The sequence below is a fragment of the Sardina pilchardus genome, chromosome 12 (assembly GCF_963854185.1).
Source record: "Sardina pilchardus chromosome 12, fSarPil1.1, whole genome shotgun sequence".
Classification (NCBI taxonomy): Eukaryota; Metazoa; Chordata; class Actinopteri; order Clupeiformes; family Clupeidae; genus Sardina; species Sardina pilchardus.
The window spans coordinates 9,270,400-9,295,411 of record NC_085005.1 but is presented as its reverse complement, the minus strand read 5'-3'; the positions used below and the strand labels follow the sequence as shown (position 1 = coordinate 9,295,411).

Sequence of the window (25,012 nt, the reverse complement as noted above, 5' to 3'; positions counted from 1 at the left end):
GCTTCCGAGCTGCTCACCTGCACTCATTAAACACAACATGGCACCTGCTGGCCGGGGTGTTGTGGTAGCGCTCTCTCTACTGTATCTATCTCGAGCCATTTTTTCCACCGAATTCTTTTCTACCCTCACTTTCTTCAACAGTGAACTTCACAAGCATGGATGTAGCTCTCCTCTGGAGTGGGAGGAATACGCATCCGACTGTGGTGAGAGTTGTTTAGTACAAATTTGCCACGTCCTCTTCACGCTGTAATGTACAGGCTGCTAGCTAGCTGTGAAGCTCTTCCGCATCATCAAGAAGTCGCGGTTCAAGCACTAATCAACTTTGCAATCTAAATTTACTTTAGCTAACCCTAACGCGGTTGTCGAAAATGTTTCCCAAATGACTGACTCCACGTCGTGTGTAGATAATTGTGATTATCGTTTTGAAAACAAACCCTGTCATTAGCTCCCCAGTATATCTTTTGGTACTTGAAGAACTTGAAAAATATTTTATATTTTAGGCATTGAACGTAAGCTTTGGGTAACCTTACTTTCTACGTGTAGTTGTTAATTCATGGACGGAGCACAGATACTTGTGATCAAGCCAATACGTACGATTAAGTTAGGAGGAGCTTTCGACTATCGGTGTCCTCTGCAAGACGTTTGCACCGAGAACCTGCGTTAAGCTTTTGATTCGTGACCTCTGGTTCGAATATTTCTTATTATAGAGTCCTCCATACTTCAACTGGAAGACCCAGACTGCGAGGATGGAAACAACCCTGCCTGCGAGTCAGTTTTCTCCCTAAACGCAGAAAAGATTCTGGTTAGTTGGCACATGCACATTTACACATTCCTAATAATGCAAATTAATTGAATAAAACATTGCACTAACTATTTGCCACATTATATGTCCAATAAACCAGAGCCAAGCTAAGTTGTTTATTGAGCAGAAGAGGTTTCCATTTGCAGTCGACAGTCAAGACACGAATGAGGAGCTGGGTATGCTGTGATTCTAGTGACCTTAGCTATATCTTTGACCTTTCCTTCTCATGCTCTGTGTATGACACGTTTTCCCCCTGTCTTTCCAGCCATAGGTTATGTACTCATTGGTAATGGACTATATGACGAAGCCATCAAGCATTTCTCTGTGTTGCTGCAGGTTGGTGGCATCAGCGTCTTAGGCCTTTTACACACACACACACACACACACACACACACACATATAACGGTGGCCCATTGTAGTGACCACACTCATCTCCTTCCTTATTTACCTTTTGCCAGTTTGCATGCCTTTTCCATGCATTATCCCATTGTGTGTCTCTGGCTCACGTTATCATGACCATGAATGATATACCATGTGTGTCATTGGCCATGTTTGTCTTTTATTTCAATGAAATGTACTGTCTCTCTCACTACTTTTCTGTAGGGCGACCCCGAACTGGTCAGTGCTATCTATGGCCGAGGGATTGCTTATGGGAAGAAGAGCCTGCAGGTATGTGCTTCAAGTGTGCTCCAGCAGCTTTGCACACCGTCCAGGAGGTGTTGCTGAAAGTCTATGTGTGGTGGATACATAGTGTTGACCCTTAATAGAAGAAAGAATATATCTCTGCCAACTTTTTCCCTGTTTTATTACTGTTATAGGAGACGCAATCTATGGTCAGCTTTTGCTGTGAGCAATGTTTGCTTATATACCGTAATTTCCAGACTATTAGCTGCAGCGTATACTTTGATTTTGCAATATTTCTTTCGCTATGAGGTTAAAATACAGGGGGCCAGTTAATATGGTGTTAATATGGTTTTGGTTCTTTAAACGTACATAAAACACTGTCCTGCGGCTTATACACAGTGCAGCTTATATGTGGGAAATTACTGTATATATGTGTGTGGGTGACTGAAGGAGTGTATGTGGTTTAACATGATCGTAGTACAGGCTCAATGCGTTCATCTCTTTGTCTTGCTGCTGGTTTCTCTGTTCTACCTTCACCACCATATGGCTGCCTGAAGGACATCAAAAATGCAGAGCTGGCACTCTATGAGCTGAGCAGAGTAATTGCTCTGGAGCCCAACAGCCCAGAGGTGTATGAGCAGCGGGCAGAGGTGAGGCCACCGGACGCACTCACGTCACACACGTCACACACTCTCATCACACACACACTTCACGCACACACATCACGCACACACATCACACTCACACCACATACTCTCACCACATACTCTCATCACGCACACACATCACACTCACACACACACTCTCACCACATACTCTCATCACGCACACACATCACTCACACACACACACTCTCACCACATACTCTCATCACGCACACACATCACACTCACACCACATACTCTCATCACGCACACACATCACTCACACACACACTCTCATCACGCACACACATCACTCACACATTCACCACCACACACACATCACGCACACACATCACTCACACCACACACTCACACCACACACACACACACACATCACACACTCGTCTGGACAAACAGTGTTTGCTCTGTGCGCTTTTATATATGGAAATAAACCCAGGTGTTTTGACTTCAATAGAACAGCATGTACTGCACCGTAGCAAAGTCCCACAGGGGGTTTTGGGTGCTTGTAAATAGTGGCTCTTTTTATGTTGTTGCATCTGTTGTCTCTCCAGATCCTGTCTCCTCTGGGTAGGATCAGCGAGGCTCTGAGCGACCTCTCCAAAGCCATCCAGCTGCAGCCCTCGGCCCGTCTCTACAGGCACAGAGGGACCCTGCTCTTCATATCTGAGGTGAGCCTCCGCAGGGCTGGGCCTGCTGCGTCTGCTTTCTGCTGACCGCGCGTCTTATCACGTGTACGGCCGCGATACTGCATGACTGCTGATTGCGTGGCGTATCCGTAGTACAAAGCCTTGGCCTCGTTTTACGGTTTGACATGCATGATCTCAGGGGCAGACTTCTGAATGAGCGTGTTATTGCCGTTAATTCACAATTTACCGCTACTGTTGGTGTGAAACTGTGCTTGATGAGCACATAACGTATTCAGGACTATCGTCACCATTATTCTTGCACTCTCCACTGTCTTCAATAGCTCCCCTTTCAGGGAAAGCTTATATTTTTATTATAATAAAATATTTAGCACAAATGTTGTGTTATTATTATTATTATTATAGACTAGTTCAATGCCTCCCAGGTTCTCTCTTTTTTAGCATAGTCTCTAGAGCCACAGCTCAAAAACCTGTTCTTCCCTGATACTGCAATCTATAACTGGTTTGAGCCTATCTGTGTAGACATTAGCGCTGGTTAAGTGATACCTCTGCCATGTAGCGGGTAAATTTAAGGTCATTTAAAGTCGAGCAAAATGAGTGGGATTTGGCAGACACTTTTGTTCAAAGTGACAAGAACTAATGCTGCCTGGTGTCAAACTGAAATAGAAGACATAAATATCTTGTATGACTAAAAGACGGTGGATTAGAGAAGTTCCTGTCAGGACCTTGCAGTATCTCATTCTTTTCGGTGAAAGGTTGTCATATAGAGACTTGACTAAAATGTGGTTTGACACTTCAGCTGCCCATATAACCAGTAGTTCCCTTTTTTCTTCCTGTGACCATCCATGCAACTCGTACCGAAAGTAATTCTTAGTGTATTTTTGTGACCTTAAATCTTGTTTCCATGTAGGACTATGTTGCTGCAATGGAGGATTTCCAGCAGTCATTAGAACTTAAAAAGAACCAGCCAATCGCTATGCTTTACAAAGGTCTCACATTCTTTCACAGGGGAATGCTTAAGGTAAGATAGCAATGGAATAAGAATATTATCTTGGAATAAGAATATCATCTATGGATTTTATTGACCGCTAATACAGAAATGCATAACTAATCCTGATTGTCCTTGTTTAGGAGGCCATAGAAACTTTCAAAGAGGCTCTGAAGTTAAAATCGGACTTCATTGATGCATACAAAAGTCTCGGACAAGCTTATAGGTATGTTTTCGGCACATTGGGCTTAAATGGCTTTATCTATGACATGATTGCACCCAAGTCCATTGTTCATTTTGGGCTCTCCCTTATCCTCTCAAGGGAACTTGGAGACTTTGAGCTGGCCATGGAGAGCTTCCAGAAGGCGTTACTGCTCAATCAGAACCACATTCAGTCCTTGCAGCTGCGAGGAATGATGCTGTACCACCACGGCAGTCTCCAGGAGGCCATAGGCAACTTCAAGGCAAGCCGCTAGACTGGACTTTCTCTTTCTTCAGGAGACTGTAAAAGATAGAGCTTTCTGGACTGTGATCCAAAGCTATATATACATAAGTATCCTTTATTTATCCCGTGAGGGAAATTCGTTCTCTGCATTTAACCCAATTTAACCACATTAGTGAGATGAATCACACTCTAACCCAGAGCAGTGAGCTGCCTGCCCAACCAGCAACACTCGGGGAGCAGTGAGGGATTAGATGCCTTGCTCAAGGGCACTTCAGCTGTGGACCGGTTGGGGATCGAACCGGCAATCCTCCGGTTACAAGCCCGAAGCCCTAACCAGTAGGCCATGGCTGCCCCCACTGCTCCTGTCATTTGGCTCAGTTGTTTGTGTTTGAGTTAGTTTGCTTAGTTTAGGGATGGGCTTGTTGGGAGAGTCGATAAAGAAGAGTTAAGAGTAACATTTCGAAGGCCACCCCCTTCCTGTATCACTATGGCTGCGGTCAAGCTCATCTATTGTCCCCAGCTGAGTCGGTGTCCCCTTTGGCAGTGACTCATTCTGCTAACTCAGAGGTCTCTGTCCATTCATGTGGCATCGACAAAGCCAGCGGCGATCCTTTTTGTCGCATTAGGCTGCCAATACCGTTGATGTATCGTCATGCCTCCGCCCTTTGGGTGGAGGAATGTTCCCATCTTAGATGATGATGGTGCTGATTCATCTTGCAAAAATAAATTGCATCATCCTCTGGCATGCACAGCAGTGCGCTGAAGACGAAAAACTGCAATTTTGTTCCTTTAGATAGATAGATAGATAGATACTTTGTTGTTTCCCAAGGGGAAATTCAAGATGTCCATTTTGTCCATTTAGCTGACAAGAACTATAATCTCCCATCTGAATAGTCTTTTTGTAACACCGTTTTAGGGAAAAGTGGAAGTTTTTAAAGGAGTTGAAGCCACGAGGCCATGGTCCAAATAAAAGCTTAGGGGTCACCGTGCTCTTTCTTTGTCTTACAGCGCTGCCTGCAGCTGGAGCCGTATAATGAAGTGTGCCAGTACATGAAGGGCCTTAGCCACGTGGCCATGGGCCAGTTTTATGAAGGCATCAAGGCCCAGACCAAGGTCATGCTCAATGACCCGCTGCTGGGCCAGAAGGCGAGCTCGGAATATCTCAAAGTGAAATACCTCAGAGGTGAGCCAGCGGCCGCACTCCCACCACAAGAACGCGTTCGCCCAGACGCCTGTTGACGTTATACCGTCTGCTGGAAAAATCTGCCTGTCGATTGCCACGTCTCTGTCCTCACATCTGCTCTCTCTGTTTGTGGGCTTGTGTGTCGTCCCTAGAATACTCTCGCTATTTGCACTCTCATCTGGACATACCTGTGTCGGAATATAACGCTGATCAGGATCTTCCAGGAAACTTCAAAAACCACTGGGCCAAAAACCTGCCTTTCCTCATCGAGGACTATGAGGAACAGCCAGGGCTGCAGCCTCATATAAAGTGAGTGAGATCTAGAGATCCATAGTCTCTGATACAGGCAAAGACACAGGGACCATCTTACATACCGCCATCCTTACATGGAGATTGACTAGAACACTATAAAATATGTCTGTTCCAATAGATGTTTGGCAACGTTGCTGTCACAATAAAGTGACACGTGTTGAGATGTGATATTCGACTAAATCAAGCTTGTTTGTGTTTGACCCTTGACCTCTATCTCCAGGGATGTTCTACCTCAGAACTTTGAGAGCTACAACACTGAAGTTCAGAAACTTATATGCACTGCTGATCACCTCGGTGCCCTTATGCAATACAATACGTCAGGGTTCCTCCCCAATCGAAGGATACACAGAGGTAGGTGCTTCTTCTCTACTGCTTATTTACTCTACTTGCATCGTCCATGTTTTGAAACTAGCCGAGAGAGTGTGTGTGTGTGTGTATATGTGTGAATACTTGATACTAATAGCTATGGGGATGGTCACCATGTAGTTTACACAAATGTACAGTTATTAAAAGTGCAGTTGAATGTCGATTAAATCAACCTTGAATCTTCATAGCTTAATCTTATGTGTGTGAAAATGCTCAGCTATGGGGATGGCCACCATAGAGGTGATGCAGGCGATGCAGCGGACCTGGAGCAACTCCAAGGTGCGCGTCAACGGCAAAACCCGACAGATGCAGTGGAGGGACATGTTTGACATCGCAGTCAAGTGGAGGAGGTGAGGCTTGCTCATCCTCACCCCCATGTTTTGCAATCATCAGGTCAAGAGGTCAACTTCAGTGTTGAATCATGGATACTGGAAATTGCATTGTTGGTATTTCATCTTATTAAGGCTACCTCATGGTCACTTTTACATTCATTCATTTAGGAGATGCCTTAATCTAAAGAACCTTACATATGTCAATTATATTACAAGGGCCATTCTTCCCAGAGCAACTCCGGGTTAAGTGCCTTGCTTAAGGAATTGAACCCACAACTTTTCAGGCTATTGCTATCCCAGCTCCTTAGCCACTACGCCATCACCTCCACATTAAACTGAACTAAGCTTGGAGGACTAATGGGCTGGTGCCCTTATGTATGTATGTATAGAAATGTGTTTATCTTCATCCATTGATACCAGACAGGCTGTTGAGAATGATAATGCAAACTGTCACTTGCACCGCCAGCACGGCCCCATTAAATTAAACTTGGCGGCCCAATGGGCTGGTGCCGTTATACATCTATTCTCTTCTCCATCCATTTATACGAGACAGGCTGTTGAGAACAATAATGCAAACTGAGTATTACAACTGTGATGACTCATCAAGAGGAGGAGCGATCTGCCCTCATTCCCAGACTTGTGAAAGGACGGTGTGTTTGTGTTCGGCAGGATTGCGGATCCAGACCAGCCTGTTCTGTGGTTGGACCAGATGCCAGCAAGAAGCCTCAGCAGAGGATTCAACAATCACATCAATCTCATACGGTACAACAGAAACCCCTGTGTCTTCCCAAGCATTGTTCCAACAAAGGCAATATGTTATATGTATAGCCTATATATATTTTTTAATCAATTGTGTTTTATTTCTGTTACAGGGGACAGATTATAAACATAAGATATTTGGGATACTTTGACAACATACTTAAATTTATCAAAGAGCGAATACTTGTTTATCACGGGTAAGGATCCATAGCAGCTTTGTATTGTGTGTTTTACAGCAGACAGATGGCCAATATAGATATGTTTCATATTAAAGTAATGACTTGTCCTTTTTTATTACCAGAGCATATAACCCAAGAGGCCTGGTGGAAGTCAGACAAGCATTAGAAAATGTCAATAAGGTGGAAGACCTTCTCCCCATAATGAAGGTAATAATGTAATGTCATGTTCTGTGGACTAGCAGCAGGCCTACACCCAATACAAGTGCTCTCTTTTGAACTTTGTGTTCACCTGATAACTGATAACAACTCACTTATGCTACTGTGTTTCTTACTCATACTTTTAGAATGTCTTTTGAATCATGTTTTTCTTCTCTAACACTGACTTTATTGTATTGATGTTTCTCTTTTAAAGCAGTTTAACAGTAAAACCAGGGATGGCTTCACAGTCAACTCCAAGGTGCCCAGTTTAAAGGATCCTGGCAAAGAGTATGATGGCTTCACAATCACCATCACTGGAGACAGGTAATAAGACACACCTAACTTTAACAGCACCATTACCAAAAACACTTACCATTCAAATATGGTTCCCAACTGTGGGTGGATTTTGAAACCTCAACATCACCCCAAAGGGGCCAAAGTAAGTTGGTATAACCCTGGTGTTGGGTTGTCAGACCGGTATTCACCACACATCTTATCTCTAGTCCAGCTTATTTAAGTGCCCCAGATGTTTACTCAGCCGAGCTTTGGAAGCTAAGAGGAGGGGAAACAAAAACAATTTCAGTCCATTTGGGTATCGGGTAGATCAACAGTGGCACCTAATCCCATTGGAACTGTGTCAACTGTAAGGGCTAATCCCTCTCATAACAGTGAGGGACAAGTCAAAATCCCCCCAAAATGGGGTGGGGCCAGCCTATCCACTCTGATATGAGACTGTGGAACAAAACACAACTGTGCAAATGAAAGATGGGAAGAGTGTAGACACACACACAGACACTCACATTCACAGTCTGCGTTCCTTCCTTGTGTCTGAAAACCTGACAGATGTGAGTATCGTTGCCTCCCAGGCAAAGGGTGTTCCGAGCTCCACACAAAAGAACACTCCAGTTCTCCACCTGATTGGATATATCTCTGGTGTTCAGTCAGTTCCGGAATGTTCTGGAACATTCTGAAGAAGCTGGCTACTGTTTGTTTTATGTAACCGAACATTATGAATAAAACTAGTGTCTGATATATTGAACTTCCCTCAACCTGTACCTATTCTTTCTTCATGGTGCCAAACAGAAACTTGATCCACAATGCAAGCAAACCAAATGTCTGGAGAAGAAGTGGCTACATTGTGAAGAATTATTTATTTGTGTGTGTGTGTGTGCGTGTGTGTGTGCGCGTGTTTGTGTGTAGGGTGGGGAACATGCTGTTCTCAGTAGAGACACAGACCACAGAGGAGCGGACGCAGAACTACCAGTCCGAGATCGAATCCCTTTATAAAGACCTGACAGCCAAGGGCAAGGCCCTAATGTTGTCAACTGAGCTGGGGGTATGTGTTTCTGTCTGTCCATACATACATACCTACATACATACATCACTTTCATTATCATCATAACCATGCAGTATGTGTTGCTTTGTAGTGTTGTATGTTTTCATAAAAGGGGTCTTTTCTTGGTCCCTGGAAAGTAGTATTAAATGTCAATCATGACTTTAGTGGCTTTAAAACCCTCCAAGACCAATGCGTGTTTTGAAGGCCTAGGACAAGAGCGTCTATCTTGTTTGAAGCTTTTGTTTTGATCTGTGTTGTTTTATGTTCTCCCAGGATGCAGATGCCGTTTGTAATTTAATCCTCTCCCTGGTCTACTACTTCTGCAACTTGATGCCCCTCTCCAGAGGCTCCAGGTACCATACCCTACCAGTCATCTGGTTATCTTCAACACAACTTGGTTTTCAAACTTTGAGTGAATAGTTTTGCACAGTTCCACAGAAATGTGAATGGTCTGTCTTGGTCCAATGTATGACACTATGACATAGCACTAAACCTGTGAGAGATGAGAGAACATTTAGTCTATTTTTGGTTTTGTTTAGTGTGGTGGCATACTCTGTTGTCATGGGAGCACTCATGGCCAGTGGCAAAGAGGTGATTGGTCGGATTCCCCCTGGAAAGGTAATACAAGTGAAACAGAGGTGCTTTCAAGTTTGCATACAGAGGCGAATGTTCGCAAATGTTTGCAAACAATTTTCTGTTTGTTTTGAGTTTTCCTTGAACGTTTGCAACCACTTACGAACAGCTTGAAGAGGTACGTCTCTGGATTGCGCAGAGACTTACCACTGAGATGGAATGTTTACACAAAATCATTCAAATATATCTGTTCATACAAGCATACTCACCGCAAATATTCAAGGAATTTGAACACACTTTAAATTCCAGCATAAAACTAAAGTTAAATCTAAGAAAAAGTGAAGTGTATAATGTTCAGCATGATGCTGTATGAATAGACTTTTATGGATTCACTATAGTGTTTTTGATCAGCATTTGTCTTGCTGTTGAACAGCTGGTGGATTTTGAAGCCATGACGACGCCTAGTCCTGACCGCTTCAGTAAAACAGCAAAGAGTTGGATGAACCTGAAGAGGTTAGTTTTAGTTTCCTGTGTCAAGCCACACCAAACATATGCTTCCTCTGCTTCTTGTCTCTAACTGACACACGCCTTGTCTGATTAACCCTTGTCTTGCCCAGTTTACCAGGGTGGTACCAGAGTCTTCCCTCAGTGGCCGAGACATTTCCCACCACAAGAACCATGATAGAGGTCCTGAACACGGACGCGTCATCGCACTGTCCGAAGAAGTCCTAAGCGCCGCCTCCCGACATTAAGGAAAATGAAAAAAGGGCCGTCTCCTCCTCCACCTTCTCTGCTCATAGACTCACATGGGGCCTTCTTTACAGCGCACAATTCAAAATTGAGAGACACATTTTTTTGTTAATTGTCATGAAAAATGGAAAGTTGCTGAATGTCAGTTTGCGTGTGAAGATACTTTTAAAAAGTCTGCACCGTGTTATTAGAGGAAAGTTTTAACTTTGTACAGTTAATGATTGTTCCAGCAGAATATGTGATCAACTGCCCCAAATAATCAGGCACTACAGACCCAGAGCAGATTTGCGCAGCACAATGTAGGTAAATACATGCAACCATGTGATTGTTTAATTATGATGCGTGTCTCTACATTTTGTGACTTGTTTTAATCAAGTTTATTAACAGAGATGGTGGTTGGGGAGACTTCAACAGAAACAGTCCTTCAGGGATTTTAAGTTCTCCCAGGAATACTTGAACATTCTACAACAAGCAATCTCTCTCTAGTTTTTTTTTTCTCCCCCCTCAAGGTTGAAGGGTGACTTCATGTCATAATGCCATTATCAAATGTTTCCATCAGACAATCATTTTCATTTTCATTTTAAAGCACACTTGATCTCTCCATGTCAGAAATATGCTAAGCTTAGCTGTAGCAACATAGAGGGACGCATTCGAAAGATCCTAAAAGATGTGAATTTGCCCTTACTGTGAACTGAATGATTTTGATTGGGCCCAGGGGGCTAAGGCATTTGGTAAATGATTGTTACTTTTTTTTTTCTTTCAGAAAACTACTGTTTTAGTAATTTGACATATCTTTATCAAGAATTGTTGTATGGTGATGGTTTGTTTTAATTTTCATTTCATTTTGCACTGGGGACATGACCATTAAAAAGCAAAAAAAATATATTTCTTCCACCCACCTCCACTACACTGTTGTCATCGTGACTCATGAAAATTTCGATTAGGGTAGACTGGCCAATAAAGTTCTTAAGATGCATTTGCAGTTCAACTGTAATCATTTTTGCTAGTATTGGTGAAGAAATAGGCTGTAGTAGCCTACATTTTCACCCTTTTTCGTCTCAAGGCATGGGTTGCAAACTTGACCTTAAACAAAGATCGACTTCTATCGCTAGATGTCCCACTAGTCGTGACGTCTGACGTGTTCATGCGAGGTTGTGACTTGGCGATCATCATAACAGAAATGGCTGATGGAGGAAGCGTGGTCCACAGTGAAGTCCTCACTGAGGCTCTTCACAATTTCGTCAAAGTCGTAAGACCTATGTTGGAAGATGCGGAAAGGGCAACTGCAACAGGTAACTTGGCTGTTGTCACAATGTTTTCCTTGGAACTAGCTATCAAGCTAACGTTGCAGATCATCTGCTACGTTTCCTCTACTTGGGTCATGCTGTGTAGGCTAACCAAGAAAAGTAGCCAGTTCTCAAAATATTAGAACTATTCATCATGAAAACAAAACAATCCATGTCTATGGCCAGTCACTGTGTGATTCACAGTATTCTGCACCAACAACATTGTAGCGAGTTTAACGACTGTAACTTTATTTCCAAGGTTCTCTGCCAGACGCGGCAAACAAAATGATGTCATTGTTTGGAATAATTGCTGCAGGTGCTAACCTCTATACGAGGTGCGTACGTGTGTGTGCATTTGTGTAATGTATGTAAATGTATTGGCTGTTCGTAGTCCAAATCAAAGGTGGGCCACTGAACATGTGTGTTTCTGTTTAAACAGCCTCTCTGTGAATAAAAGGAGTGAAGCGGAAGACCTGTGGAAACCTCTTTACCAGTAAGACAAATTAACATACACACTTGTCACGTTAATCAGACTGCTTTGCTTATGCGCCTTGTCTAATTCCCCAGAATCGCAGGTGTACGAGATGCTGTTGAAGACTTTCTGGAGTTGGAGGTTTGTAAAAACAGTGTTATAGCCTGCTTTATTTGGTGGATTAATAGGTTTCCATCTGGATAAAGTTATGTATTGTGTGCTATCTCCTACACAGGTTGAGTGGGATGCCTTTCTTGAAAGTCTGGATTCCAGGCTGCAGATGAGTGATAAACTCCTGGCATGTACTTCTCCAGTGGAAAGACTGAGCGCTGACATAAAGCTCACAGATGCCAGGACTGGAGAGTGAGATACTCATCTTTTGAAAATCATGCACACGATCACAGTTAGGCCTTGGCACAAGCCAGTGGCCTATGTGAATGTCCTTTCTGTATAGTAGACTTGTTTCATTTTGGGCAGACTGAGTGAACAGCACTCTGACTGTGTAACTAAACATTGGCGTGTTTGCCTAAGAATGGCTGTCTTATTCTGAGCAAACATTGACAGAGGTAGTATTGTTTATTTTCTCATGCATGTGAGTTTGGATCAAACCACAGCATGTTGCTTAATGACTAATTCATGTTTAATTGAGACCCATATATTTAATTTCTATTGGTTGTGGAGGGTCTTTATAGCGCTACCCCTGTGAACTGTTCAATGGCAGTGGCAGCAATATAAAATATTAGTGCTCATTGGAAAGCGCCTGGTCAACCGTTTGAATACTGTCTTTTGTATCCTTATTACGTGGCCTTATTTGTGGTACTGTTTAGGGAAGTGACCGTGGGTCGTTACTATGGGAAAGCAGAAAATCTACTGCTGGTCTTGATCCGGCACTTAGGATGACTTCCGTGACGAGACCACGTGGCTGAGATCGAAGGCCAGAAGGTAAATAACTTCAGAAACAGAAAACATAAATGTTAACCTAATGTATATCAGTGCTTCATTAGTGTTTTAGTTTGCTCAGAGTTGAACCCATGACCTAATCCATGCTTGCACTTTGATTGGCTGGTGAAGCTGTAGAAAGTTTATTTCCTTTTTGATCCATATCCACTTCACACTGGCACTATTTTCTAGGGCCGCACCAGGTTCTTTAGTATATTTATGTTGAATGCATATCAGTTGTTTTTAAAAGCCCTTTAAAAGGGAAGGCCTACTTCTCCTGACCTTCAAAGAAAGAGATTATGAAGAACTCCTTTCAGTCCCTTTTTCAGTTGCCACTTGTCAATAAGTAGCCAAAGACCTTAGGTGCATTCAGATTCGCAAAACATAGGCAAACAACTTCCTGAGTTTTCGGCGAATGTTTGAGAACACTTGCAAACAGTCTTAGGTGGTAGTTCTCCATGAACATACAGTGGAGCTGGACTTGAGCTGGAAGAAGTGTTACAGTTACAATAGAATGTTTCCACTGAATCGTTAAATTGAACTGTACAGAGAAAGCGTGTTCACCATAAATGTCTGCCACTGTTTGCCAAATTGGAATGCATCTCTTGTTCGTAGAAGTGTACTTTGTCGTTGTAGTGGATATGAGCCTTTTTTGTTCTCCGTGACAGAGCCTTTTTGAAGCTCGGTCCATTAAAGTGGTGGTGGTCTCGTTTGGATGTGTGGAGGGGGCCAAGGTTTGGCTGGAGCAGACGGGGTGCACATTGGACATGCTGCTGGACCCTCAGAGACAGGTGGGGGCAAAGAGCGTGTGAGCAGCAGAGGTGGACATCCCGGTTCCAGAAAACAAAAGTCCTGCCATATATTCTTTCTACCTGTGCACTTAACACTGATCTACCTGGCTGCTAATTAAGATGAGCTGGATTACTAAGTGGTTGGATCAAATACTCAGCAGGACTTTTACTTTCTGAACCCTGGATGTCCGCCTCTGGTAAGGCGCACCGGTAACACTTTAGTTTGGGGTGTCGCTGTTACAGTGTACCTACCTAATTAGGTACAGTGGTGCAACCTGTGTAACAACATGTACTATCAGGTACTACCATTGTACTTGCATTATGTATTTGTGGGTACCTACATATAGTTGTTACATTGTAATACTGAGTGCTTTACAAAATTTTGCCAATTTGCCTACATTTTTCATCAGAAGCAAAGGGCTGACCTGAGACCTGCTGGATGGGGTAAATCTGGTCATGAAAGATTTTATATACAAACCATTCTTAGCTCCAGTCAAGGGGTCATTGTCTTCAGTGTACATGCAACAGCTGTGCTGCTACAACCTTGTTACGGGTTTATGTCACTGTATCAAAGAGTAATAAGTATGTACCAACACAGTTGATAAATGTAACAGCTGCACTGCTACACCTTTGTTACTCTTTGATACTGTGGAATAAACCTGTTAAATGTACCAGTTAATTACTTGCATGCACATATGACATGTATGTTGTGTCTTTGATGTCTTGGAACATGTCTGCCATTACCCTATGTAGCACATGTATCAACTGTGTTGGTACACACTTATTACTCTTTGATACAGTGACATAAACCCGTAACAAGGTTGTAGCAGCACAACTGTTACATGTACACTGAAGACAATGACCTCTTGACTGGAGCTAAGAATGGTTTGTATATCAGATCTTTCATGACCAGATTTACCCCATACAACAGGTCTCAGGTCAGCCCTTTGCCTCTGATGAAAAATGTAGGCAAATTGGCAAAGTTTTGTAAAAGCACTCAGTATTACAATGTAACAACTATATGTAGGTACCCACAAATACATGAGGCAAGTACAATGGTAGTACCTGATAGTACATGTTGTTACACAGGTCGTACCACTGTACCTAATTAGGTAGGTACACTGTAACAGCGACACCCCAAACTAAAGTGTTACCGGCGCACCAAACAGCAGCCACAGCAGTTGTTACCGGTATATACCGAGATATCTCTTCACAATCATAGTCACACAACTGAAATATTTAAGAGCCTTCATCTTAACTCTCTGGTTATTTATTAACATTGTTTTTACCCTATAAGAGTTGCCAGTAATTTTACAGTTGTCTGTTGAGAGACCGAAATGTCCATAATTGTCATTTGCATTACAGATCTACAAAACATTCGGTCTGGGAAGGTCATATGCAAAAGCGACAAAATTCGACTGCATGCTTAGGTACTCGGAATATATCATACTCCAGCGACAGTTCCCAGACCTTCCCCCACAGTTTATAGATGATGTCTATCAGGTAAACCAAACATGGGATCTTATTGTGTTTTAATGGTAACATTAACATGCTCAAAATGAGTGTCAATTTGTATGATTATGCACAACATTTTGTTTTGAACATTACCACCACCCTGAAGTAACCCACTAGACACCACTTGTGCTTCCACTTGAAGCCAGGATGTGGGCATATGACATAAAGACTATTGAGAAGAACAAGGCTGGGTTTGATACTCAGTATAGTAGGGCAGTTCAACTTCACTTTACTGCACAACTTCAGTTTAGTGTGTTTGTTTATTTATCTGGGCAAAAGGTGCTGGTGGACTGGTAAAATTTAAACTGTGCATCTCTTGTCCTTACACAACCTTGTATGTGAAAGTGTGTTGAGTTGGCAGTGTGTGTTAAAGGAAATGGATTTAAAATCACAACCAAATGGCTGTTTTTCATTTCAAACCAAGCCAAGGCATTTAGAATAGAATCTTCAGAAATTGGTATGTTTATGTCTGCACTGAAATTATAGCACTGTTTCTCAACCAATTCTTTCTTTTTAAGAAATCCCCAGCGTAATGGCAGTGCATTGTCCGATTAAGTATTGAGAAACCACATTCCATTCCAGCTTCACACTGTGATTGCGCACTGTCCATTTGGGCGATGACCTTGAAGCCCCCAAAACCCCCCAAAAACCGGCCCATGTAGGGAAATTGTCTTTAGATGTTACTTTGTGTAGCGAATCAACACTGATGCAGTACAATACTGTGAAATACTGATGCAGTAAAGAGAAGATTAGGATAGAATGCCAGGGAAACACAGTTTGTTCATGTGAGGATCTGATTTTCCCATCTTCATGAAGGAGGTTTTGAAGGATAATAAGGTCTGTAATGTCTGACTCTTGAGCACTTAATTCATCTTCATGGAGAACCTACATAGGCAACTTATTTTTCAAAATATAAACTATATGTACAGTTGTAAAAATGTCTAATTGTACACACAAATAGATCTGATATATATATCAGGAGTACCATATCCTAGCCGCATTGCTCAGTATGACTCTTGTAGGTTTAGTGAGGCATACACTATATTATGATGGAAGTCGGCATAGTTACAAGCACTGGTGTTCTGGAAGCATGGTAAATATTTACCTTAGACTCTCGCTCTGAGATTGTTATGTCTCGCTCTGAGATATGTTATGTAATTATTTTGGATGTCTGTCTTGGTGATAAAGTGTAATTTGTCATGAAAGGGGTTAGGTAGTGTTTCTTTTTAAATTGCTACCCAAGGGAGCATTTGTTTCCAGTGAATAATGTCTTGAACCAAGTCCAGGAGGTATCACCCAGCTGTTGAATGGAAGATGTCTGAATTGTGTAATCAAGTAACGCCTGTGTTTTTATCATTTTTCAGCTAGGTGGAGACTTTCTGCTGGATGATGGAGGTAAAGTGATCCTCTCTCACCCCAGCAAAGACCCACTTGACAGACCACAGATAGGAGATGTCCTAGCAAAAATCCCCTCTTGATCTCCTAAGAATAATCACCTGAGTGTTGGAGATGGTCCCTGCAGAGGACTGTCTGGCCAGCCTTGTCTGAATGATGATATGACCCAAACTCATAGAACATGAAGGGTTGTGTCTGATGTGAGTGAACAAGACTGGGCAGACTTGTCCTCTGGATTCAGGCACCATCTCTGACATTCCAGTTGATTTCATGTGCTCTCCAACCTAGCATGTGTGTTGGTTTACTTACCAGTGAATAATGTTTTTCTTTTATATATCCAGTAATCAATAGAACAGATCGATTTGGTACATTAATTTCAAAGGGTTTCCACAGGCCATGGAATTTCTGGAATGTCATGGATTTTGATAGGTAGATAGATAGATAGATAGGTACTTTATTGATCCCCAAGGGGAAATTCAAGAATGATGTCTATTCAAGAAAGGGAATTATATAATTTTGGGGCCAAAGTCAGGGAATTTTTGTTGTAGCAGTTTAAACATTGGTGTTAATCGAATTAGAGTTGAGTGTTTGGGGTTAGCCTTATTTTTCTTTTTCAATGCCGATTTATTAATTTCCCAAAGGGTCATGCAAATTCAGGATTTCTGTCAGGGAAATGTCATGTAATTTTACGTCTGGCGTAGAGTGAGAACCCTGATTTTACAGGGAGGCTACACCAACTGTAACTGAAGCACTGAAGCACTGAAGCTAGTTTAGAAATCGGGTCTATTTTATTTGAATGGACGCACCACTATCACATCTGGTGTAGCCAGTTCCATTGATCATAGTGGAAGCTAGTTGTTGTAGCAGACACTATGCGAACGAAACGCTTCTGATACATGCCCAGTGCTGTAGCCTCCCTGTTAGTTATATAGACAAATCAATGCAATGTTTGATTAGTTGTATGGTCAGACTTGTTTATTATCACTTTGTGTACTGATAATATCTCACCTCACCAAAATAATAAGCTACATAATAATCTTAACGATTTTTCTTGAAATCACAATTAATTTTCATTAGTGATCTACTCTCTACTCAGCTGTTATTAATAACCTTAAATATATACATTTAGGCATACAATCATTCAGCTTCAACAAGGATAATGTTCAGAATATCAATCACTAATTGCACTATAATATGGAATCACTGTGCGTAATTGTTTTACAGTACAAAGTGAAAAATAAATATGTTTTATAACCCAAAACTCACTCTATGCATTCTACTCTGAAATAAATGTCCTTTTTAAAAAGCTACTTATTAAAACGTGTTGCTAAATAAAGGCTACATCTTCTGATAACTTAATGTCAGAGTCCTACAGCGTCAAATACATTCCTATGACCGAAACGTTGTTGAAACGTTGGGAAAGGGTGTGGGAGTCTGTAGATCAGGCCTCGAACTCACAGAGGTAATACATGCGCCTATCGCAGTAATTATCCCACCAGTCTCCGTCGTCTGAAGACATGGCCACACAGTTCTCCCGTTTGCCTCCGTCCGGCTGGCTGGACAGAAAATGCTTGCGCCACTGGAAGTAGGTGACGCGCGTCGTGTCCTCGAAGAGGTACAGGCCTTCCGAGCGGAGGTCATTGATGCCCAGCCACACGGGCCAGTTCCCTGGTTGGAAGACGGCACGAACGTACTCGGCCAGGGCCTCCTGCTCCTTGCGGTCGCGCGGCATGGCCATCCGACCACCGCGTTCCAGGCACTTCTGGGCTGCGTCTGCGTACGTCGCGTACACACGGTAAACCATGAAACACTTGTAGCCCACGCGTCGACCCTTCTGGCAGCCTGGCAATGAGGAAGAGACAAGTTCCAGACAAAATACATTTCAAGGCTTTGGTGTTGCCAAAAACAAGCCAGTTTATGGAGAACCAAGAGTGAGATGGTGCAACATGACTTCCCAGCAGCTGACTTGTAAGGGAGGTTAGATCCCTGAGAAAACTAGGATCTGGAACAGCTTAGTAATGGTTGATGAGCCATTATGTTGCATTGCATGCATTCATTTCAAAGGTTATGGTCAGAAGAGTGTGGTTTTAGTCACATGCACCTGGCCACAGTATTCTTGTATGCAGACACTGGTCATTTTTTCGCTGATTGCTTTGTTTTTAATGTGTTATCAGCTAGTCAGGACATTTACAGACCTTCCAGACGTCCAATCTCCTTGCGGTTCTCCTTGCTGAATAGGGACACCTGTTGCAGGCTGTCGTCCAACTCGGTGAGCTTGTTGTCCAGCCTGGAGATCCTCTCCAGCAGCTGGGTCACTTTAACATCCAGAGTGTAGTGGCCAACATTCAGCCGATGGATGGCCTGGTCCATGGCTGCTAGTCTTGTCACTGAGGAGAGGTATAGTCTGTTAACCAAAGGAGGATTGAAAAAGGTCCTAAAGCCAGTTATTGCCCCTCTACATGATGCACAACACTCATAGGATGCCTTTCATTTGTCTTTTATAGATCCTCTCTCCCTTCCTTCCTTGGTCCTCGTCCTCACTGATCTAGATAAAGAACGATGGGGCGGCAACAATGGGATAGTCTATGCAGTGTTAGTTATAGATCAGTGGGAACGAGCCTGGAGGACCAAGGATCGAGGAGGGATGTTGAGAGGCACCCATACTGTTTTTGATTAGTAGCGTTCTCTGCAGTCAGATGGGGGTGCTCATCTGGACACCTTTCCCATGAGCACATTTATTGTAATAAAGCCCATTGATTGATGGTAACTGCATCTTGTACTGACCTCAGTCAGCACACCCACTTAGTCATATAAATCAGGCTGTTTTGGAATTCAAACACACTCTGTTTAGTCACTGTTGACCACTTATGACAGGATGCCTCTAAAGACAGGTGTTATGTTGCCCGGGTGATGATGAAAAGGAAGACGTAAAACGGGACGTTAAGCTCTACGAGTCATTAGATCATTTGACAATTATGGCAATCTATGATTCAATGTGTTTTTATGTCATTCTTTGTCGGTAAAGTACAGCCTGCTTGACACGAGCCTTGTTTTGGAGTACTTGAGGTGCAGTCTACATTTTGACTGATTGAGAAGTGTGAAGGAGAGAGCCACTTACAGACGTAATTGTAGTTATTGTCCATGTCCGACACCGGCGATGTGGGTTCTGGCTCAATGAGCATTCCATCTCCTCGCTCCGTTCTCTCTTCCTCGTCATTCTGTGTGTGTGTGTGTGGGGGGGGGGGGGTCAATGTACTCAACACTTCTCACTCAGCACTAGTCTGAGGAGAATCACATTGCTCACGTGTACACCGCTACACTGGATGCATTTTTTAAACACACAAGTGCCTAACTGCAGAGTTAAAATATTTCTGTACTGGTACTGACATGCTGCGGTTTCAAGGTCACCTTTGCTTTTAAATGGTTACTTTTTTGAGTGTCAAAGCTGCACAGACTAAGGGATGAAGAAGCACCCCAGCACACATTTGCATGTTAAGCTTAGTACTGAATGAACACATTTCTGTTCCTCAAATTGCATAAGTCATTTGGATTTGTCTTTCTTACCTGTTTACACTCAAAACAAAGTTAAGATCACACCTGTATCAGTGTAGAGTTGCCAGAGTCCTCAGGCTGGGTTTGGCTGTCTTTGCTTCCAGTCTCACCCGAAGAAAGCGAGGACAAGCACAAGATGGTCACAATTAACGCTGCTATTTCCATTTTCCTTCAGATACGTTAGGATTTTATCCTCAGACTCCTTATTGGTTTCCCCTGGCCAGCCCTCTTTCTCGTCCTCCTCTCTCCCTCTCTCTCTCTTTCTCGTCCTCTTCTCTCCCTCTCTCTCTCCTCCAGTTTTGTCCTGAGTGGGCCTAACCAACAACAGGAAATGTCTTTGTTTTCACTCCCACCTCCTACTTCCAAGCTTTTTGTGTGAACACTGCACTTTCCCCTCCACAGCTGACAGAAGGGCACACTCTTGCCGTATAGTCAGGTTTGTACCATTAAGACATTTCTTTTTATAGCCTTGTTAGTCAGACGTGTGACGCTATGTCTGTGGTAAACCCAGCTTTTTAGCAGGAAAAGGGATTTTGCAGTGAAACTGGATGAGGAGGTAAAATCAGAGAGCACATCCTTGTTAGCTGAAATCACTGCCGAGGGAAGGAATTCCCATTAAAGCGCCACATGAATGCGACTTTCCACAAACCCACTGCGGTCTGGATGGGAATTAGGATATATGGGTGTGGCCTTCTCAGCTCAAGGGATCCAGTGTGTTATGCAATGTCAATGTTCCCAAAAGTTTGTGCTGATGAATATTACTTGGAATCATGCTTTACATTCCTGAATGCAACTGTTCACTGCAAGACACTCTTCAGTCTTTAGAATCAAATTTGAACTTTTAATCCAAAAGGCAAAAATTAAAACAAAATAAAATAAATAAATGGATAATAAGTGATTACCAGATACCCGTCCCGTTGACAGAGGTATATTTCAGTTTTCATGTGAACATTACCACGGTACAATAGTATCTGGATAGAAATGTCTGGATAGCAACACAATTATACCAATTATAGAGCACAACTTACAGATGTTCCAAGAGAATCCCCAAAAGCTCTGGAGATGTAGAGACCTGTGACATTGTGTAGCAAATGCCACTGTGATCAGAGGTGTAGTGCTGCCATATAGTGGAGAAGTCTGGAAACACCGTTCCCGCCAGGAAAACAGCTCCGACTCATTCAACGGCAGATTTTCCATCAACATTATTTTCAGCATAGGAAAGTAATTCTTCCTCAGGCACAGGGAGCGATTTTAGCATCATGAAACATGCACAAATTACCGCTGATGACAGAAACAAGTGTAAAAAAAAAAAAAAAAACGGCTGCCCCATTATGGTTGAGACTGAAGTCCAAATAAAGTTGACACAGACAAAGAAAGTTCTCTCACTTTGATGTATTTGCATGATACATTTCAAAATGCATGAGTGCCATACCAAAAACATAGCAAATGGGACATGAATAGTGTCAATACAAAAGGTAAAATAACAACTATATACTCAAGTCTAAGCGTACAATGGTAGTGTCAATCTATAAAACGAGCAAGTCTTCTAATGCATCCACTTTATTACATTGTGCACTATTCAGGCTTTGCACTAGTATGAGGTCAGGGTATCAACAGTGATCAATTGTAACTTTGAGGGAAATGCAACACGTTTTACAAAATTACCTGATTTATTGCTAGCTTGGAGATAAATATTTTATGCATTCATCTAGGTCCATTTATTCCTAAATTCTTCATGTGCATGTCTAAATCAACAACAAATTGTACAATCTTGCATTATATGTATGAACAAAAAAACAAAGGGTGGAATTACCAGTATGCAAAATGTTACACTTGAGCAGTAATGGAAAAATATAAATGTCAGTGGTAAATGCCATAAGCTACAGGAATAAATACTGAAGGCAAACGTAGTGCGTGTGATATCGAGTAGGTCCTTTCCTTTGGAACTGCGTCCAATGTTCTCAGTCCCGCCAGTGTTACCAGTTGTCCAAAAAGTCAAAACCTGTCTTCACCACGTTGCCACCTGTGAGCTGAAAGTGTGAAAAAGAGAATGTTTAGAGTTCTGACCTAAAGTATAGTCCAATGTATCTAAATCAGTAAAAGATAACACAATCAAAGTTCAATGTTATGTTGGTCATCATTACTCCACTCCTTACTGGAATTCATAGAAGGTTTTGTTAGCTGTGTTGTTTTAACAAATACCAAAACATGACTGTCTTTGATAGCGCCACTGTGTGTACAAAGTGGTGGACTACCGCGTAATGGTGTCAACACGAAGATCTCACCTCTACATTACACATTGATACCTAGCGAATCTTGTGGTCCAACAATGTACTAACCCGACAACTTCTACCAATAAGCAGTCAGAGATGAACAGCGTCAATAGAAAGACTCACCTGAGAGAATGTGGGGCTGGAGCCTAGGGAGGGATCAACCTTCTCTTCCTCCCTCACAGCCCTACTATGGCTTGTAGGAGGCTTTACGGCCAAGCCTGGGCTGAACATGTCATCCAGGGGGCTCACCGAGGGAAGGGTGCTCTGGGCCCGCTCCCAACCAGCCACCGAGGACGGCACACTGGCAGGAGTGGCTGGCAACACACTGATGGCAGCGGGGGGAACATTGACAGCGGCCGGGGTAACACTGACGGGTATAGGAGGAGGGGGCGCTGGAGGTCTGGGAGCTCTCTGTTTGGTAGGCCGCGGCGGTTCTTCAGCCTCCGTGCGAAGGTATGACGGAAGGGGTTTCTCCCCTTTCTCCATGGACTTGATCTGGCTTGGGGTGAGGGACTGGAAGTCAGACTTTTCGCCCTCAAGTCGGGATCTCTCCAAACTGATCTTCCAGAAGGAGGACTCTTCTTCCCGTCGTCCCGACGTCTCATTATTCGAACTCTTGCTGCTTGGAGTCACTTTGGTCATCTGGTTGTTCTGGACAGGTTTGCTTGGCTTTGGATCAGCCACGGAGGATGAAATACTTTGCTCTGGCGCACCAGAAGTGAGGCTGAATTCAAGTTGACTCTGTAAAAATTACATGCACAAATACAATCATGTCAGAATTCAAATGACAGGTTGACTAATAGACATTATCAAGACACATACAAATATGAATGTGTACAGTAGATCAACTTCCAAAACAAGAATGCTACACATATCCTATTTGGATGGTTAGACCTACCTTTGTTTCCCAGGAAAAGGGTGCCGAGTGTTCATCTTGCCAAGTAATGTCCTAAGATAAAATACATTGGCAACAATTAAGTAATGACAACAAGCTTTCGTTCGTTGTGCCGTAACGCAGCTGCAATAACAACAACGTTTATAATAATCATCATTGCGGTCTTGTTTAGTAAAAAAAATAGAACATGTCGTCTGCTGCGGCTCACAGTAGCTACGTCAGATTGTTCTCAGGCCGAAATTCATCTCGGCTCGGCTAGGCATCGTTAACTAGCTGGCTAGCTAACATCTTTAACCGTTGGATGTTGTCCGTAACTGATGTAAGTAGCTGTACATTGACATGAAAGAAGCTTCAAGTCTTCACTTACCTCCTCTCCAAAGTGTACAATCTTTTGGCCTGTCTGAATGAGGAGTTTTGGATAACAAACAACTTCTTCACGGTCCACCCTGTGCATTCCATATCGGGCTCTGATATGGGGATCCATCATTACATTGTCGATGGCTGAGTCTTGTTCAGTCGAAGTCATGTTATCCCAGGCAGATCCATATTTCTGTTTGATCTTCTCTCTCTCCTGCATTATCTTGTTGGCCATAGAATTGATGGAGGAGAAATACGCCAACTTTTTCTCCTCCATACTCGCATCTCCCGCACCCCCGACCATCGTCGTGGCAGCCATTTTCTGAACAGCTGAAAACATTCAGCTGTGACGTAGGCGTAGTTCGGAAACAGGTAAGGCTAGTGTCAGCGGAGTGGCGCTGTATAATTATGCAGAGCTGGTAAACACCACATTTTTATATTTCTGTTACACTTGACTAAGCTTACGGATTCTGTCTATAAGGCTACTACGGAGTGATTAAGTGGACATTTCTGGATGTACAACCTAGGCCTGTTGTGGCCCCCATGACAGCTGACACTATTCTCAGGCAGCCCATTTAAAAAAGAACGAATCAATGAACCGTGACTAGATGAAGAGGCTGGCCCGCCACACCCGTGTTATGTATGAGTTCAACGCATACCGGTATAGGTTTAACGTCCGTCCGTGTCTCATCGTGTAGCCCAGGCCTAACTGTAACCGTTTACAGTAGCTAATCGACACCACATGGCGACTGCTGCTGCTCCACCAAACTTTTCCTGGGTCGAGCCAAAAAAGCTGGCCGGCCTGGCATATCCGTGTGTCACGGATCACTATCAGTTTCTTTTCGATAATGGGATCCAACATCTAGTGTGCTTATGTGAATCACTACCACCCCACCACGACAGTTGCCCCGGACTCCAAATACATCATATTGGCATAGTGGACTTTACGCCGCCCAGTTTCGAACAGATCAAAACGTTTCTGTCTATCGTTGAAGAAGCAAATTCTAAAGATCAGGTAAGATTTCTTCTCGTGCTTGGCCTACCTGTTAGATTGACCGTTCAGCTTCAATAATTGGTAGACACGGAATTCCTTAGACTTTTGGTTGATTTGATGGTCTTTACAATATATCAATCTTATATAGCCTGAGTCTGGTTAGAAAACGTGTTCACTACATTTCTGTACATTGCAGGGTGTGGGTGTCCACTGCATGCATGGACACGGACGGACAGGGACCATGCTGGCATGCTACTTGGTGGAGAAGAGGAAACTATCTGGAGAGGAAGCGATAGAGGAAATCAGAAGAATACGTCCTGGTTCTATTGAAACCAAAGATCAAGAGAAGGCTGTGCGGAACTTTCATCAGAACATTCAATAATTTAC

The 25,012-nt window shown here is 43.0% G+C and overlaps 4 protein-coding genes across 5 annotated transcripts; 2 read left to right on the top strand and 2 right to left on the bottom strand.

Annotated features, from left to right (window-relative positions):
• The first annotated feature begins 17 nt into the window (after positions 1–17).
• Positions 18–11,132, top strand: ttc13 (tetratricopeptide repeat domain 13). 2 transcript variants are annotated; one of them, XM_062551567.1, is made up of 23 exons: positions 18–203; positions 708–802; positions 903–978; positions 1,068–1,138; positions 1,406–1,471; positions 1,984–2,076; positions 2,643–2,759; positions 3,646–3,756; positions 3,867–3,949; positions 4,046–4,187; positions 5,177–5,351; positions 5,504–5,660; positions 5,884–6,014; positions 6,247–6,379; positions 7,031–7,123; positions 7,234–7,317; positions 7,422–7,506; positions 7,715–7,821; positions 8,698–8,833; positions 9,107–9,186; positions 9,373–9,451; positions 9,840–9,919; positions 10,024–11,132. In XM_062551567.1, the coding sequence occupies exons 1-23, from the start codon at positions 38–40 to the stop codon at positions 10,136–10,138; spliced, it is 2,475 nt and encodes an 824-aa protein (XP_062407551.1). In that variant the 5' UTR covers positions 18–37; the 3' UTR covers positions 10,139–11,132. The 2 variants fall into 2 exon arrangements, with proteins under 2 accessions (XP_062407551.1, XP_062407550.1); XM_062551566.1 differs by having other exon boundaries at positions 7,712–7,821.
• A 30-nt stretch (positions 11,133–11,162) lies between these two features.
• On the top strand, positions 11,163–17,860 carry selenol (selenoprotein L). Its single transcript, XM_062551569.1, has 9 exons — positions 11,163–11,448; positions 11,702–11,777; positions 11,882–11,935; positions 12,010–12,055; positions 12,150–12,277; positions 12,742–12,856; positions 13,522–13,644; positions 15,010–15,147; positions 16,524–17,860. Exons 1-9 carry the CDS (start codon positions 11,301–11,303, stop codon positions 16,635–16,637), a joined length of 942 nt encoding a protein of 313 aa, XP_062407553.1. The 5' UTR covers positions 11,163–11,300; the 3' UTR covers positions 16,638–17,860.
• Positions 17,861–17,961: 101 nt separating this feature from the next.
• Positions 17,962–20,409, bottom strand: clec11a (C-type lectin domain containing 11A). Its single transcript, XM_062551570.1, has 4 exons — positions 20,152–20,409; positions 19,673–19,772; positions 18,750–18,941; positions 17,962–18,396 (listed from the first exon to the last, which is right to left on the bottom strand). The coding sequence occupies exons 1-4, from the start codon at positions 20,269–20,271 to the stop codon at positions 17,996–17,998; spliced, it is 813 nt and encodes a 270-aa protein (XP_062407554.1). The 5' UTR covers positions 20,272–20,409; the 3' UTR covers positions 17,962–17,995.
• A 1,074-nt stretch (positions 20,410–21,483) lies between these two features.
• On the bottom strand, positions 21,484–24,094 carry c12h1orf198 (chromosome 12 C1orf198 homolog). Its single transcript, XM_062551568.1, has 4 exons — positions 23,642–24,094; positions 23,278–23,328; positions 22,503–23,120; positions 21,484–22,136 (listed from the first exon to the last, which is right to left on the bottom strand). The coding sequence occupies exons 1-4, from the start codon at positions 23,969–23,971 to the stop codon at positions 22,083–22,085; spliced, it is 1,053 nt and encodes a 350-aa protein (XP_062407552.1). The 5' UTR covers positions 23,972–24,094; the 3' UTR covers positions 21,484–22,082.
• Between the last annotated feature and the right edge of the window lie 918 nt (positions 24,095–25,012).

Coding starts and splice junctions, on each gene's coding strand:
- ttc13 (XM_062551566.1), top strand. CDS start 38: ATGGCACCTGCTGGCCGGGGTGTTGTGGTAGCGCTCTCTCTACTGTAT. Junction 803..902: donor TAAACGCAGAAAAGATTCTG/GTTAGTTGGCAC, acceptor CCAATAAACCAG/AGCCAAGCTAAGTTGTTTAT. Junction 9,920..10,023: donor AGTTGGATGAACCTGAAGAG/GTTAGTTTTAGT, acceptor TGTCTTGCCCAG/TTTACCAGGGTGGTACCAGA.
- clec11a (XM_062551570.1), bottom strand. CDS start 20,271: ATGGAAATAGCAGCGTTAATTGTGACCATCTTGTGCTTGTCCTCGCTT. Junction 19,773..20,151: donor GCAACTCTACACTGATACAG/GTGTGATCTTAA, acceptor ACACACACACAG/AATGACGAGGAAGAGAGAAC. Junction 18,942..19,672: donor CAATAACTACAATTACGTCT/GTAAGTGGCTCT, acceptor ACCTCTCCTCAG/TGACAAGACTAGCAGCCATG.
- c12h1orf198 (XM_062551568.1), bottom strand. CDS start 23,971: ATGTTTTCAGCTGTTCAGAAAATGGCTGCCACGACGATGGTCGGGGGT. Junction 23,329..23,641: donor TTGTACACTTTGGAGAGGAG/GTAAGTGAAGAC, acceptor ATTTTATCTTAG/GACATTACTTGGCAAGATGA. Junction 22,137..22,502: donor CCAGCCCCACATTCTCTCAG/GTGAGTCTTTCT, acceptor TCACACTTTCAG/CTCACAGGTGGCAACGTGGT.